This window comes from Anticarsia gemmatalis, chromosome 20, assembly GCF_050436995.1.
Source record: "Anticarsia gemmatalis isolate Benzon Research Colony breed Stoneville strain chromosome 20, ilAntGemm2 primary, whole genome shotgun sequence".
Taxonomy (NCBI): Eukaryota; Metazoa; Arthropoda; class Insecta; order Lepidoptera; family Erebidae; genus Anticarsia; species Anticarsia gemmatalis.
In genome coordinates, this window is record NC_134764.1 from 8,073,066 (window position 1) to 8,090,588 (window position 17,523).

Consider the following 17,523-nt stretch of genomic DNA (forward strand, 5'->3'; position numbering starts at 1 on the left):
CACATTTTATGTGCTATGATTATTTTACTGACATGCATCGAAAGTGTAGACAAGCCTCCGTCGCTTGTTCTGTTTGTAGTGCAGTCTGTGTAGCCTGCGCCTGCGCCATTTGCACTGCCACTTGCTGCATGTATTTCTGCATTTTTCTCTCGAAATCTCTTTTTTGCTTGTCTAATAGCTGACGCACTTGATCTTGAGATAGCTTTTCCCTGAAAGCAAATGTCTTATTCACTACCTACGACTTTTTCTGTTTGGACTATAGTAATTGTCTCGCTTTCACAACATTTTAACTACAACTCACTATTAGTCATAGCGTAAAGGCATATAATATTCTACAGCTTTTCTCATTTAATTGCTTATCACAAAAATATTTTTTTGTTATTCAAACCAGTAGTTCCCGAGATAAGCGTGTTCAAATAAGCATTAAAACTCTATAGCTTTACATTACTTACGTATCAAGTAAGTAAGTACCTACGTAAGAAATTATCACGGTATGACTAACACAAGTAATTCCGTGATAATATCAAACTTAAACTTTCTATTACTAGCGATTTGTTTATAAAAACGCCACCATATAACCTAAACTAACAAATTATGTTATAAACAAGAATACTTTAGTTAATAACTTACACATCTTTGTTCGATTTAGATGGTCCGGACCCCATTTTATTCAAAAACTCGTAGCACTACTAAACAATACACACCACGCACACAAATGACAATGAGCAACCGTTAAAAGACAGTGAGCAACCGTCAAATGGTCTTTGAGTTTCCGCGTTAGTACAAAATATGCATTTATCAATTATTATCAGTAACTACGCTTGCATGCGATAATGTGAAAATACCCGTACCATAGACAATCTGAACTTCAGATTCTGACAATGACACTTAGCTATAGATTCTAAAGCTAAACTTGTTATTGTCAGGTGCCTATTTGAAACATAAAACATGCAGAAATCACTTTCTTTTTTAACGCACCAAAATGTATAGTCAATTATATAAGATTAATAATTGACAAATACTTAATAATTATTATTCACTAGCTGACCCGCGCAACTTCGCTTGGGTCACTTATGAGACAATGGGTCATAATTTTCCCCATCTTTGTCACATTTTTCGTTGCTACTCCGCTCCTAATGGTCATTTATATTAGTATAGATTTTAGAAATTATCTTTACAAAATAAAATCAAAATCATTCTGATATCACTTTTATAATCCCTGAAGCAAAGGCCTTTCTGGGGAATTAAAACTTTATGCGATATGTTTAAAAGTAGACTAAAAAAAACCTAACCAAAATTAATAAGATTTTTTTTATCGTAGATGATAAGGCAATGTCTGGTTCGTCATAATCATCATTATCCATGCAAGTACAAAACACTGGTCTACACATACAAATATTTTAAAATAATGTTTTATATTTTAACGACTGCACGTTTGGCGCAGTGGTTTAAGCGGTCACCTCGCCGCAACAACCGTGGCGCCGCGTGTGGTGGGTTCGAATCCCACCCGGGACAAATCTTTGTGTGATGAGCACGAGTATTTGTTCTGAGCCTGGATGTTAATGTATCTATATAAGTATGTATTTAGAAGTATATAAGTATGTTTATCAGTTATTTGGTTACCATAGTACAAGCTCTGCTTAGTTTGGAATCAAATAACCGTGTGTGAGTTGTCCATTAATAAAAAAAAATGTTTATGTTCGACTGTCTCTGGCAACTTCTGTATTTTCATTTGTCAAATTCTGTATTTTCGCGCCCTGTCTTGTCTGTCAAGTGTCAATTCAATTTTAAAGTCAAGCCAGCATGTGTTAAGTGTAAATAAATAGTTACGTTTGTAGCCTGTGTATTTACCACTAAATTTGAATTAAACATAATAACAAACAATATGTCATGGAATAAAATAGTATACAACTTTCGAGAACTGCAATTAATGGGAACATTGTCTGGTGGTCAGAGTTTTCGGTAATACTATGAAAAAAAAAGTCAATTAAAGGTGCCAATTTATAACTTAATTGTTTTATCGCTATTTATTCTTATTTAAAGATGGGTCCATCACAAAGAAGACGATGTCTGGGTCGGCGTATTCGCAAAGACAGTTTGGAAATTGAAAGAGAATGATAAATGTCTTCAATATGAAGTAATTGGTTCTTTGCTCGATAATCAAACGGAAACAAAATCAAGTGGTAATATTAAAACAGAAAAGGTAGATTATAAAACTATACTTGAGGGTTATTTTAGGCTTGATATGGATTTAGGAGTATGTTACAAAGAATGGTCGTCTAAGGATGAGTTATTTAGGAAAGCCTGCAATCAGTTCTATGGTATAAGAATGTTACGTCAAGAGCCTGTGGAGAACTTATTTTCATTTATATGCAGTCAAAATAACCACATTTCAAGGTAAAGAATATTCAATTTTTATTCAGACTTAACATTATAGACATTAATACCCTACTAGGTACTCTAGAATTGTTATTTGACATGTTAAAAAAGGAACATATTACTTATTTTGTGTGCAGGACAAAATAAGTTACCTAGTACCTTTCTAGTCATATTTTTCTTTCTAAATTTGGCTCCAACTAATTAACATTTAAAATATAATAGAAATATAAAAACGAGACAATATTAGTTTACTTGTTAACCTGCATAGCATCATTATTCAAAAGATTTATAAAAAAGTAATGGTTTTAAATCAATTTTTTCTTTGGCTTAAGTGAATAAAATTAATGAACAACATAATGTTGGTATTTAAATAGTACTGTTTATCTAAAATTGCCTTTTTGTTTGTTAATTTCATATATTTTGCAGGATATCAAGCATGGTTGAGAAATTATGTACACATTACGGTGAAAAGATATGTGAATATGATGGAAAAGATTTTTATGCTTTTCCTGAAGTTGAAAAATTATCCGAACCACAGGTAAATAATAACATACATGTGTAAAGAAACCACTGGGTGGTTTTAAAACTTATATATTTCTGTTCAAAGTTTTTACTTGTATTTCTATGTCATGATCTAATCGCCTCCTGTAATATATCTATACTAATATTATAAAGCTGAAGAGTTTGTTTGTTTGTTTGTTTAACGCGCTAATCTCGGGAACTACTGGTCCGATTTGAAAAATTCTTTCAGTGTTAGATAGCCCATTTATCGAGGAAGGCTATAGGCTATGTATCATCAAGCTACGACCAATAGGAGCAGAATACCAGTGAAAAATGTTACAAAAACGGGAAAAATTATGATTCTCTTATGTGACGCAAACGAAGTTGCGCGGGTCAGCTATATGTATATCTATACTAATATTATAAAGCTGAAGAGTTTGTTTGTTTGAACGAGCTAATCTCAGGAACTATTGGTGCGACATGAAAAATTATTTCACTGTTGGATAGCCTATTTATTGAGGAAGGCTATAGGCTTTATAACATCACGCTGCGACCTACAGGAGCAGAGCACTAGTAAAAAATGTGTCACAAAAACGGGGAAAAATATGACCCATTCTCTCTTGTGACGCAAGCGAAGTTGCGCGGGTCAGCTAGTATTTTATATACGTATTTTGTGATAGCCTCCAGTTCTTCTCATTTGTTTCTCACGTTCCCCACAAATTCTTTAGTCATACATCCTGATTGCTCTGAAACTCTGTTTTTTATCATTAACAAAAGTCATATTATTATCATAATCGGTATCAAGTCTTTAGAGCAGCTTGTGCAACTTTGATATCAAGTTGGTAAGTAAATATAATAATGTTGAAGTAAAATTTAATATCTTCTATCTTTCTTTGGCACACTGTATTATCAAATTATACATTTAAACCATCCCTCTTAAAAAGAACTGCATCATAATCCATTGCATAGTTTTAAAGTTTAAGGCGCCCGGCCATCTATCCAGGAACGCGTCCAGGTCATCCCGTTCCTCTATGTATGCTTAGCATATAATAAAAACTTTTCTCTACACAAAAAAGCTCGATATTTGGGTACCTCACGAGCTCACTGAAAGAAATCTAATGAACTGTGTACTCATTTGTTATTCTTGAAGCCAAAGAGATTTTATTACAATTTCATACATACTATGATGCGAAAAGACTTTCCCTGACCTAATATTATGTAGTGCTGTTTGCTTGTTGTAGGTAGAAGGAGAATTAAGAAATTTAGGTTTTGGATATAGAGCCAAGTTTATTCAGAGATCAGCGTCACAGATAGTTGAGTGGGGGGGGGTGCAGTGGTTCGACAGTTTACAAGACATGAAGTACAAAGATGCTAAATGTGAACTAATGAAGTTACATGGTATTGGGCCTAAGGTATGTTGAATCTATACTAATATTATAAAGCTAAAGAGTTTGTTTGTTTGTTTGTTTGAACGCGCTAATCTCAGGAACTACTGGTCCGATTTGAAAAATTCTTTCAGTGTTAGATAGTCCATTTATCGAGGAAGATTATAGGCTATATATCATCACGCTACTAACAATAGGAGCAGAGTACCAGTGAAAAATGTTACAAAAACGGGGAAAATTTTGACCCCTTCTCTCTTATGTGACGCAAACGAAGTTGCGCGGGTCAGCTAGTTGTGTATATGTTGTATGTTTGTTAATGTTATGTTACTAGTTATACTTGTACCTTTATTGTTTGTTTGTAAGTGACGAGTTCTAGGTTAAACACAAACTTGTAAACGGTTAAGTTAAGGATGGAGTTTCAACGACTTCAGAAATTATGTAAAAGAACTACACTCCCTTAACGGGAATAGGTCAAATTAACCAGTAACCATTAACGAAACACGGTAGGTCTTTTGGGCGTCCCATGTGATTTTCCTTCGTTTCTATGTCATGATGATACTGAATCCTCCGCGAGTTCGACTCGGTCAGTTTTTAAATAAAATATTCTCATTTTAAAGTGCAGTGATAGCGGAGTGGTATCAGTTGATACCTCTCACGCAAGTCGTCGCAGGTTCGAACCCGAGGCAATACACCAATGACTTTTAGAAGTTGTATTTGTATTAGAAATATTTATCATTTGTTCCAACAGTGTAGGAAAACATCGTGATGCAACCTTGTATGCCCGAGAAAACAGTTCTCGAAGGCATGCAAAGTCCCCAACCCACAATTGGCCATTGGTGGACTCAAGGCTCTTTACAGGAGGAGACCCTTGCCCAGCAGTGGGATATTAATGGGTTATATTTATTTATTTCAGGTAGCGGACTGCATTTGCTTGATGTCTCTGAACCACCTCGAAGCTCTGCCAGTGGACACTCACGTGTATCAGATAGCCGCACAGAACTATTTACCACACCTGCGTGGTAAAAAGAATGTAACGGACAAAATGTATGTAGAGATTGGCGACCATTTCCGCTCTTTGTACGGTCACATGGCTGGATGGGCTCATACTGTAAGTTCACCTTAACTAACATTATTCTCGCAATTCTGCGTTTTATTATTATAAAACTTTGACTGACTCCGTGGCACAGTGGTTTAGGTCTCGCGGTCATGGGTTCGATTCCCACACGAAACAATTGTTTGTGCGATGCATAAATAATTGTTTCGGGTTTACTTTTGTCCATGACACAAGAACAATACTTAGTGCGGGAGTTGTCTTTTAAAAAAGAAAATAAATTGACTGCAAGAGTATGTTTTACCCATTCCACCCGCAGTTATTAATATAAAAATTGCCTTAATTTGCCGATTTTAACCACTTTTGTCGAAGTATATATTTGATAGTTTATCAGGTAGATATCAGGAGGAGCTCGTGGCTTAGATAACAACAGCCGCGCGAATCGATCTCTGACGTTAAGCTACGCTTGCCGAAGACGTTGTGGATGGGTGACCTTTTTTACATATCGAACTCCTCCGTGTTTCGGAAAGCATGCTATTGAGATGTGGTGAATACCTAAAAAAACAGAGAATTAAAGACTTCTGAAGGAGCAATACATTAAATGCATTTGTTTCAGGTGTTATTTTGCGCAGATTTAAAGAAATTTCAACAGAAAGAAAACTGTAACACTGAAGAGAATAGTAAACCTAAAAAGAAAAGAAAAAAGCTGTGATTATTTTAGTAAGTAATAAATATGAATTCTTAACTTTATTGTTTTATTTGAAGACGTTATTATAGTTGTGGCGGCACTACATCTTTAAAACAACGCAAAGGATATTAATGCGGTTTTTTTTAATAGATAGTGATACAAGAGGATGTTTATGTGAACATTTTTAAAGGTTTTTTTGTAATTTGTTTTAAAACCGGACAAAACCGGCCGCTAGTTGGGTATAATAAATAAAATACAATTGAAAAACTACTAATTTATTTATAAAAGCGTACCTATGATTACATATAAAAAAAGGTATAAAAAAAGCTTATAATTTAGTAAATCGACGAATAATAATTTGGTGTTTCCTTAAAACTAAAATTAACACAACCGGAATGGTTCAAGACGTTCTTTTTGAAAGACCAATGATTTTATATCACAATTTTAAAGAGATAAAGCTAGGTTTATAGACACGTTTGCAGATCGCGCGAACGTTCGTACCAACTCTTTGGTTTGCCAATTGACAATTAAAGCAACTCCACCACAATGGATGTAAATAAGTAGGTTCACTAAGCATATAATAATTTTAAGCCTATTCAATTTGGTTATAAAAAATAGCAAAATTCGGAATTTGGCTAGTTGCCCCTATTTTGGATGGTGTCCTTTGCTCTTAAGTGTACCCTGTTATTCATAATCACACCATAAACCTATTTTAGTTAAAAATCTACTACAATAAGTTTCCTCTTTTTCATTTCGCTAAGGAGTGAAAGAAACAAAACTCTATATAAGCCTTTCATAACTTCATATATTTTTATGAACAAGAGAGTTAGTCTCATACCTCAAGTCCGTTTTTTTAAAATCGAAGACCTTTACCTTGTTTAATTAGTACCGGTATGTATGCAGAAATTAAGAAATTAAGCGATTACAATCCCCGCGATCCCTAAACGTGACTATCCCGCCTAAAGTCTTGTACTCACAAGAGTAATAGTTTAATAAACTCATGTATGTACAACACTTATATTGCACTTAATAATAACTTATATTAGTTTGTGAGATTATAATATGAGTTTTAAATGCATTTTTGTGAAGACAATGTTTAACTTATACATAATAATGTGTAGAAACTATACTATTTTGTGAGAAAAACTATATTTTCATACAGTTCTGGCATCCGGTGCCTGTGCAATATATTATTATAGACTAAAGAAAAAAATAGCAGAGAGACTTGTATGCAAGGCTACTAAGTTATATAAAATAAATATAATTATTACATATTATTATTAATGAATTTAGAACATTACTTATCTGCAGACTTTTACAGTGGACAGTGGCCTGTAAAACCAAGTACTATAGTTTAGAAATACATAGATCTTATTTTATTTATTGTTGAGATAAATTACGCAAGTTAAGGCTCTCTACTAAATTATTGGATATTTAATGTCCGTTCATGATTATCATAACTTTGTAGTCTCGAATTGCCAGATAAAAAAAATAATTAGAACATTTTTGAGATAATTAGCAGAAAGAATATAATTTATATTGCGAACTATCATTATAATTTTAATTCCTACCATTTCATGAGGAACCATGATTTCAGTACATATGAAAATTAGAAAAGATATAAAATTGTATAAAATACCTAAATCTTAAGGTGCATTTATAAATATGGTTAACATAATATTACATTTAAAATACAAAATTAATACAACAAAGTAAAAATAACATCACACCTATATAGAGATAGGCCGATTAATACAAATAGTAACATTTCAATAATTATTAACTATGGAAAAATCAGTCCGATTAAATATTTAAATATCAGTATCTCATTATAGAGTCAGAAATATGATTACACTGTCACATTTTCAAAAGCATATTTAGTAGGATCGGCGGACTAAAGAACATAAGCCAAAAAGTCGAACTTTACAGGAACAATAAAAATGTTTTTTATTCCGTCTTGGAATTTTCAAATTGTGCGAGGCTGATAAGGTACACCACTTGGCTGTATGCTGGGAATTATTTCTCAGTGACGTAAGTGCTTTAGTCAGATGGCGTATCGAATTATTTGAAGTCGGGAGACCTAATAAAAAAAATATCGAACTTTTTGACTTATGTTCTTTAGTCCGCCGAACTTACATTTTATCTTCAAAAATAGTGAAACTACAGTCAACTGTCGCATCTTTACTCTGTCATGGTAACTTTACCAATAATAAATAAATTTAACCCATTAATTTCCCACTGCTGGGCAAGGGTCTCCTCCCAAAGGCGGGAGGGGTAAGACCTTGAGTCCACCACGCTGGCCAAGTGCGGATTGGGGACTTTGCATACCTTCAAGAACTTTCAGGCATGCAAGGGTGCATCACGATGTTCACCTTCACCATTGAAACAAGTGTTACGTCTAATACTCACGTAACTTCGAAAAATAATTGGTGTGTTGCCTCGGGTTCGAACCTGCAACCACTTGCGTGGGAAGCCTTAAACCACTCGGCTATCACCGCACTTTACCAATACATTATTTAATTACAATTATGTTTTAATTTCAACGTTGACTTTGATTAAAAGCATGACTTATGTAAAATGATACATCTGCCAAATACAAATACCCGTGAAAATAACTATATTTTTGAATTGGAAAAGTTAACGTGGCAAAGTAAAGATAGACACAGTTGGTCATTTAATTACACAGTATTGTGTATTAATTCAAAAGTAATCTTATATTGTGCAATATTTTTTGTTAGTTTACCCTTTAGTTAATAAATCAGTTTATTTATTACTATAATAAATCTGTGGGCAATTGTCTATGAGTGCTTGGAGCGCGCGTATTTCGAATGCAAGGTCGGTAATGGCCGGCGGGGTCGCGACTAGAGTTGGCGCGAAAACCGTGCTTAGATTATGTGCACTCATCTTATTTACATCTGCAAGCTGGGCCACCCTGGAATGGAAGATACATCTATACTAATATTATAAAGCTGAAGAGTTTGTTTGTTTGAACGCGCTAATCTCAGGAACTACTGGTCCGATTTGAAAAAATATTTTAATGTTAGATAGCCCATTTATCGAGGAAGGCTATAGGCTATATATCATCACGCTACGATCAATAGGAGCAGAGTACGAGTAAATAATGTTACACAAACGGGGAAAATTTTGACGCATTCTCTCTAAGGTTGCAAGCGAAGTTGCGCAGGTCAGCTAGCCTCATGTACAAGGAGTAAGCCTATTGTCATAAACTCTGGGTTACTATCAAAATATCCCAATATAAATTAGAGAATCTCATTAGCAAAATTCTTCTGTTACGGAGGTGACGGACTGATAGACAACGCACAGAGCAGCTGAAACTACTGAGCGTAGAAAGTTAAAATTTGGTATTAAGATTCTTTAGGAAGTGTAGAGGAGCACTAAGGGAGGATATTTGGACTCCCTTCGGAGTGAAATTTCTACACTACAGTATGTAGGTTGTATGCTTAAATCTCTAAAGCTACGCAACTGATTTGGTGCTTCAAGAGGAAGGCTTTTTTGTAAAATAACTGTTTAAACTTTTAGTGGGCCGCTAGTAGAAAATATAGAGGTATAGATATTAGTGGGCTAATTTATGTGTACCTGTGTAAATGTTGTACCATATACTGCAAGCAGTTGAAGTGAGCTGGCGGTAGACAGTCCAAGCATTCCCGTAGAGCCACGATCTGTTGCGCCGGAGTCTTCATCTCTACGGAATAAAGTTAAAATTAACGCATCACTGTCCCACTGCTGGGCAAGGGCCTCCTCTAGGAATGAGGGAAAGGTGGCCTGTTTGCACTTCGTGACCATTTTTTATAATAATACGACCGCAAGTCTCCGCGACGCGAGAGCAATTGATTGTACAGGAGTCGACTTCGACTTTCAATTAAATATTTCACGAATATTCCCAGCTTAAAGGCAAAAGCCTTCGTATTTATTCGTGAAATATTTGTATTGTTAAATTATTATTTTTGTTGTAATTATTTATTATTTGTTGTATTAAAACTTACGTATAGCGAGCACTAGTTTGGGGTGCACTTCATAAGTGATGAGCGGGACAGGCAGTAGTCTCAGGTACAGCTTGAGTGTTCCCGCCACTACGTTGATGTTGCTGTACACGCTCAGGTCCGCCGCCTCGCCGTCTGTTATAACACAAAATACCATAAGCGTCTCCTAAATCTTTGTGTAGAATAAGTAATACAATAATAGAAACTGCGTAAGTCTACATGCTCCTAAAAAACAAGACTCAATTAATAATCGATTTTAACGAACTTTAAAGACATAGATAATATTCCATCTGTATACTTGAAGTTGCAAAGGAATATAAAATAATGAATAATCTGCTTAGCCCACTAAAATCAATCACTCTAGATGCTAAATGGTGAGGGCAAGGACCTTTCTTTTGCTCTTGTGTTCTATGTCAGTTCTTATTACACCAATGATTATATCTTGTTTCCCTATACCGCATCGTTTTGTTTCGTTTTATGTGTAAAGTAAACGATAATATAAACAACGTACCTCTATCGAAAGCCAATTTAAGCGCTTCAATCTCATCAGCGAAGCCGGACACCCTGTATATGCCTTCAGAATCCATGCCCCTATTCTCGATCTCATTGACGCATTTCTTCACCACGAACGGTAGCGTGCTCGAGTGTGCGTTGAGTAAAGTTGTCAAATCTATGCCGAATACACCTCGTAGTTTCTTCAGATCAGGTACACAGTGATTCGGGACGCGCTCCGAACATTTTGTATGAGCTATGAATCCGCAATCTGTGAATTCGAGATCCATTTTTGAAGTAACAATTTCGCAAACTGTCTAATCGAGATTGATAGATTTTGAGCTCTCGACCGACATTTAAAAAAGGATGCAGTTTTATTATTCGAATAATAATTAATATTGTGTTTTTTTTGATAAACTTCAACAAAAGTATGTGATTACAAATGAAAAATATGAACTGTTCCGAGTCTATGATTGAACTAGGTGCAAATACAGGAAATAATAATTAAAATAGGTACATGACAAGTGAAGGTTTCAATATTCTATTGATTATCGAAACAATTCATTATACCAGTACTTTAAGGTTCAAATTCCTATAGCAATTTTACAGTGTACCAGGAAAAAATGTATTTTTAATTGAATTAATACACATAGAATCTATACTAATATTATAAAGCTGTAATTATATAAACATTAGTTACAGTACTGACTAGCGAGGATTGTACATAAATATCGTTTAGCTTTATAGGTAGAACTCAATTGTTTCCGTAGGATGTGAAAATGCCAAATAAATAGCATTAGGCGTGCTGCACACGGGCACGGCACGTTCGGTTCGACAGTATTTATTCAACAAAATCGATTCAAAGCAAGAAGCTTTTATTCGGCTTGTTTGCCCATACATTCATCTACACATATTCGGTTTTATTGCCCGGCTAGGCTGGTTAATGCTGTACCGAATATTAAACCGTGTAACAAGTTTAATATAGGCATTCTAAGATTGTCTATTAAAAACTAGCTGACTCGTACAACTTCGCTTACTTCTTGAGAGAAAATGGATCAAAATTTTCCCCGTTTTTGTAACATTTTATTAACTGATACTCTGCTCCTATTGGACGTAGCGTGATGATAAATAGCTTATTAAATTGCTCGATAAATGGGCTATCTAACACTGAGTTTTTTTTTTAAACGGACCATTATTTCCTGAGATTAGCGCGTTCAAACAAACAAACGAACTCTTCAGCTTTATAATATTAAGTATAGATATGAAGAGTAAGAAAAGTAAGTAAATTTAAATTCAAATCTTTTCTTTGTTTTGGGGCGATAGGCTTGCCCAGGACTAGGGACGATAATGTGCTAAATATATACTCATAGTCTTACCTTCGCACTTGACTCCTTGCGCAGTGAATCCCCAAAGGAAATTAGCGCACAGCTCACACCAATTCAAGCCCTTAAACGTATGTACTTTGAAACTATGTGATTTTGAATACTTGATGACTAACGGGTTGTCTTCTATTGACGGTGTGAGGTCAAACGGTGGCTTCTTCAGTGAATCCACTTCTGTTATGCTTTTGGGTTCAGTCTTTGTGATGATCGGACTTGATTTATTTGATGACCTTAAATAAAATAGATAACAATTTATTTGGAGCTGCTGATGCGGGCACTAAGGCTGCAAGGTACAGCCTGAAGGCTGACAACATCGAAGTAGACCATGAAAACGGTGTAATGACTTGCCAGCCAATGACAGAAACCGGTGGAGGATTTTGGCGGAGACCACTGCCCAACAGATGGACAATACAGAGATGGAAATTTGAGTGTTTTACATACACCTCTGCCTGAACATACAAATGGGGTCTGAGCTTCTGTCACCCCTTCTAATATAACAGGTTGAAATAAATAATTACTTACTGCATTTGTGACAATGTATTCAGTTTACGTTTGTTTAACGTAACATATGGGCTCTCAGGGTAATTGGCTTTGGAATTGATCATCTCAAATATGTGGTGCGCTTTCAGCTCCATATGACAAGTGATCAGTCCGTCGGCCACCAGATCGTATATGGTATCATACCGCTTAGCTCCAATATAGTGAGTACCATCATAGTAAAGTTTGTAGTGATGAATTTTGTCATCAAACCTAGAAAAGCGAGTTTAACTATACATAAACAAAATCATAGGCAATTTATTCTTCCACTGCTAAGTGTGTACAATTTAGTGAGCTTTGTGAAAAAATCTGCAATAGAATAAGTAACATACAAAACGGAAACCCAATAATGTGAAAAAAAAGTTTAAATTTTATATTTTTTTTATAAAACCTATTGCAATCCTCATTAGACCTTGTTTGATAGCTTCATAAATATACATAATTACTTGAGTGTTAATGTGTAGAAATCGTTGCTTTGGCTTCCTTTTCTTATTAAATAAGCACCGTTTGGTTCGTTCTCAAGAACCATTGTCGCTTCTTTGTGACTCATTATACCATGATATTCTCTCCCGTAGAACTCTGGTCTATCGCTGAGATCGTCACATGTAACTCTTTTAGGCTTTGGAGCCTCCATTTGTATACGATACACTGAAAAATCACGAAAATGTAGCCAAAAAAAATCGTCAAAATCACTTCCTAACAAAATTAACAAATAACACTTACGTTCTGGTTTCCATATGTTTTTAAGGTTTTCCATTTTGTATATCAACTTTCGCGAAAGTTTTGCTTTAGTTTTACAGTTTGTTTGTGCTATTGTAAGTTACACTTGTGAAAAAATCGCCGATTAAATGAGTAATAAGAAATTGTAACGTAAACAAATGCTACAACATTTGACACAACCAGTCACAGCTGTCATATGGCTGTTTTGACATTGACATTTGCGTTCGGTATCTAAACTTTATAAGATCATGTTCAGAGGTAGATTTGATGACGGGTTTCAATTCATTATTAATTTTATTGGTTGCAGATGCATGTCGCACTGTAATTAATGTGATATTTGATAAATGTGATACATTTATGCGACAACCACTTACTGTTGTTATTAGTGTATGTGTTATAAGCGACGGATCCCGTTGACTCCCACTCTGTGATACCTTTATCTTTTGTTGCTTTCATAACTTTCATTTTAACCCTTAGTGCATTAGTTAACCCTTAGTTAACAAAAAACGAAAATTAAATACGATTTAAATCTGTCATAGAAATCTAAACACAGTATATCATCACGACCAAAAAGTAAGTACCTTTCTAGTCCTCCTGATTGATTAAAATCAATACCACAATGTGTCTCAGTTCGATTATTATTATTATGAATTAATTTTGAAATTTAAGGAAATAATTAGATACCTACTTAATTATATAAGCAATGTCGTGCTTATGTTAATTAAAACGCATGTGCAATACCTTCTTACGCTTCATTCGTAAGATGCCGAGTTGACAGTTTCTTTACTATGTACTACTTTACTATCTGGGGTATATTTGGCAGTGTCCTTGATAAGTCGAGCAAAATAAATAAATACTTACGTTTAGTTACGTTACTATTCAACTCACTCACATAACTTACATTTTCCATCATAGATGCGACTCTTTGATTCTATACAGCCAGCTTTTTGTCCTGAATTATAATAATAATATTATTTTGAGGAAGGATCAGGAATTAGGAAGGACAACAAAATTTTGTTATTAATGCAGGCGAATGCTGCAACATTAATAATTCATATAAATACAATAAATATATAACTTAAGTATTTTGTAAAGGTGTACAAAATCGTAAATATGTAAACAATACATGAATCAAAGATAAATCATAATAACATAATGATAGATTGTTTAAACAACAAAAATAACAGGCAAATAAAATGTACAGACAGTAAAAAATATATATAAGTAATAATATATAATAGTAGGTAGCATTACATAGTCTGTAAAGGTAAGTTAACTATGTAAGAATATTGAAATAATAAAATAAATATAATTTGGAGTCAGTTAAAATGTAGTTATTATCTCTCAGTTTATTAACACATTAAGTAAATATAACATGATTTGTCTACCGATATATTTATAATGTATGACAGTAAATACAATAAATAAAGAAGCGGCATTTGTATTATTTATTTTGTCAGCATATTTCATTGGTACATTGTTAGAGATTTATCCATTATAGTGTTTTGCCATAATTCATTAGTATATAAGTAATATACAACTCTTTATATTAAATTATGCACGATTAATATACATAATTTATATTATCTCATTGTTATAAATAACCATACACGTAGTTACACATGTGATAAAAGATATGAATACAGATTTATAACAATATATAAACAAGTGAACAACTTCGAACCGTGTCGGAAATAACACTAGAATATTCTTTAATAATGATAGAAAAACTTCAAATTACGGGTTATACATATTATATAATATATTATATGTAGATATGTAGCGGTGCTTAGCTAAAACATTGGAACGCGGGCGCACGCATCAATATGTACAACCAGTTAATATACATACGCAGTTATACATCGTAGTGGACTAAACGGTGGGGTTATATACCTTACGAGTGATTAACACTAGGAATCGCAAGCTAAATCTGGATTTATACGTGAAAAGGTTCAAATACACGAGAACGAGAACTTTGTTGGATAGATACGAAGCAATATAAAGGACTTAATAGAGAATCCCTTGTACGAAGTGAGCAATCTCGAAGTAGCCTACATCCCAAGCGGCCTTACCGATCAATATGTACAACAACAACTTTAGAACATTTATAAATTATTTAGATCCGTCAACGTCGCTATGTAGGTGCGGCCTCGCTGGTACCTACCTATATAATATATATCAGTTAGGTCGGTTGATTCCACATATAAGTACATATTTATTTAAACATATGAAATTTCAAATATGTCTCATATACATTTTGCTATAAACACGAGTGCACGTGTCACAAGGAAGTATATTAATATAACGAATTCTATATATTTTCTAAAAGTAATAATATTTCATGCAAGCAGTCTTTTGTCGGTTTGATACGACGTTAGCGTTAATTGTTATTTGTCGCTTTCTCCACAAATATATTGTAAGTGTAAATAATTCGCATTAAATTATTGTTTTTTATCAAAAACTCCATAACAAAGTGGCACGCGATTCTCTGAAATTAAATTAGCTCGAAGTCAGCTGACACTCAGAGACCAAGAGCGAGGTTCTAAGTGTTAACACAATATTCTTGTAAAAGGCTTGTGGTCTGATTTATGAATACATTTCATACATTATGATAAACACACTAGCACATCTGCACAATGACGTCAGCAGGCGAGGATGCTCTCACAGGAGAGAGGTCCGTGAGGTCCGAGGAGGTACATCACACTCGGAAGTATTCGATGAGGCAGATACAATAGACACGAGTTCAGTTAGATCATACGGTGACAATGACGTAGTACTGTTTAGTAAGTAGGTATTATATTAAGAATGATAAAGATGGTATCACGTCTACTATCACAGAATATTATTATTTCAAGAACAATCAAAGAATCAGGCATATAATTAATGCGCTTACACAACATTTTCTTATATAAATTATCATTAATATGTAAGTGTATTGAGTTTCAGCAGTTTGGATATTACAAAAAGATATTGGCAAATCTCAGTAGGCACCTATAATTACATTTTCCCAAGATTTACATGTTAATTAACTGTCATATAGTACGAAATATAAGTTATTTGACATTATGAACAGATTTTAGATATACAAACAACTTTTATTTATTTAAATATTATGTAATTTTTTTACATAGGGGAGTTTCTTACCTAGATGACTTGATGACTTTAGGATGGTAACCGAACATCGATCAACGATAGAAAGAACATTTTACACAAATATAATTAGAGGGTTCTCTTTGTTTATAGGAGTCGGTTAACAAATCATTTTGATTCAATTTATTGGTCAATGGGACGGTTGCATCAGCATCATGGATACGGTGCTCGCACAAACTATTAGTTATTTCAATAATTCTTCGTACTTTTGTTATGTCCATTTATTTTTATCAAGTAGGTATTAAATTCTTACACTGAAACTGGTTGTAATGATACATTATAGTTTCTACTCTTTGAGGGTAGGTTTCTCACAGCTAGCGATCGAAAACGTAACGTAGAAAATTACAACAACTCTATGACATAAGGATGTAGTAATAACTATATAATAACTTTACGATTTGTACCTACACGTAGGAAATAATGTAGGTCCAATAATGTTTAAACAATTCACTCGATATCATAATCTAACCTAACAGATGGACGCGAGTCCGAGATATAGAAAGCATCAGATTACACGACTAACCGGGTGTTCAGGTGTTTAAACTCCAACCGTGTATGCTATCGAGACAGCATAATACTCGAATATTCACTAGACTGTGCGTTTATTGAAATCTTACTATGTACAACATCTCCTAAGTGCGGTACCCTCGTACCGGCGCGTCGAGCGGCCTAAATAGAAAATATTCATATTACAACCCGGCCGAGTTCCACCAAAAGCCGCAGCAGGATCAGGCGACACAGGATCGTCGCGAGGCCGGGCGGAGTCCGCACCGGCACCGGCATTATTTCCCACCCAACCCAAATTTCATGAAAATGAGCTCTTTCCCTTTGCTCAAGATGTCGCCGCCGGGGGCGGTCATTTCGGAGAACTTCTGCATGAGGTTGGGCTGCGAGGCGGGCGTAGATTGCGCCGGTACCGGCTGGGACACGGGCGCGGGCACCACGGCGGGGCCGGCGCGGCGAGCAGGGGAAGCGGGGGCCGGCGCGCCGACGCCCACGGGCGCGGGCACGCCGCCGCTTGCGCCCGCCGCCGTCGTGCCCGGCGACTGCACCGGCGTGCTGGCGTTACCAACGCTCGTGCGCGCGATCGTGCTCGCTGGCTGCGCGATCGCCGCGCCTCTCGCCCTCGCCTGCCACGCCAAGCGCACCTTGTTATACTTGTGTACATTCATCCAATATGTTTCATCTGTTATCAATGTTACGCTTGAAACAACATGTGAAAGGTACAATCATGAAA

The 17,523-nt window shown here is 35.1% G+C and overlaps 3 protein-coding genes across 17 annotated transcripts in view; 1 reads left to right on the forward strand and 2 right to left on the reverse strand.

Moving 5' to 3' along the window:
* The first annotated feature begins 1,757 nt into the window (after nt 1–1,757).
* On the forward strand, nt 1,758–6,061 carry Ogg1 (8-oxoguanine DNA glycosylase). Of its 2 annotated transcripts, XM_076127945.1 has the most exons (6): nt 1,758–1,962; nt 2,044–2,397; nt 2,806–2,917; nt 4,122–4,292; nt 5,179–5,373; nt 5,933–6,061. In XM_076127945.1, exons 1-6 carry the CDS (start codon nt 1,886–1,888, stop codon nt 6,026–6,028), a joined length of 1,005 nt encoding a protein of 334 aa, XP_075984060.1. In that variant the 5' UTR covers nt 1,758–1,885; the 3' UTR covers nt 6,029–6,061. The 2 variants fall into 2 exon arrangements, with proteins under 2 accessions (XP_075984060.1, XP_075984061.1); XM_076127946.1 differs by lacking the exon at nt 4,122–4,292.
* A 202-nt stretch (nt 6,062–6,263) lies between these two features.
* On the reverse strand, nt 6,264–13,313 carry RhoGAP5A (Rho GTPase activating protein at 5A). The gene is made up of 8 exons (XM_076127257.1): nt 13,140–13,313; nt 12,863–13,064; nt 12,402–12,629; nt 11,874–12,109; nt 10,517–10,768; nt 10,009–10,140; nt 9,602–9,707; nt 6,264–8,936 (listed from the first exon to the last, which is right to left on the reverse strand). The coding sequence occupies exons 1-8, from the start codon at nt 13,171–13,173 to the stop codon at nt 8,768–8,770; spliced, it is 1,359 nt and encodes a 452-aa protein (XP_075983372.1). The 5' UTR covers nt 13,174–13,313; the 3' UTR covers nt 6,264–8,767.
* A 1,248-nt stretch (nt 13,314–14,561) lies between these two features.
* The window catches only part of Rbp (RIMS binding protein), a 29,749-nt gene continuing 26,787 nt past the window's right edge, over nt 14,562–17,523 (reverse strand). For 13 of the 14 annotated variants that reach the window (XM_076127256.1, XM_076127250.1, XM_076127245.1 and 10 more), the window contains one exon: nt 14,562–17,416. In XM_076127256.1, the coding sequence (XP_075983371.1) occupies nt 17,069–17,416 (348 nt within the window). In that variant the 3' untranslated portion in view covers nt 14,562–17,068. The remainder of the gene's footprint in view (nt 17,417–17,523) is intronic. The other variant, XM_076127255.1, reaches the window with a different exon arrangement.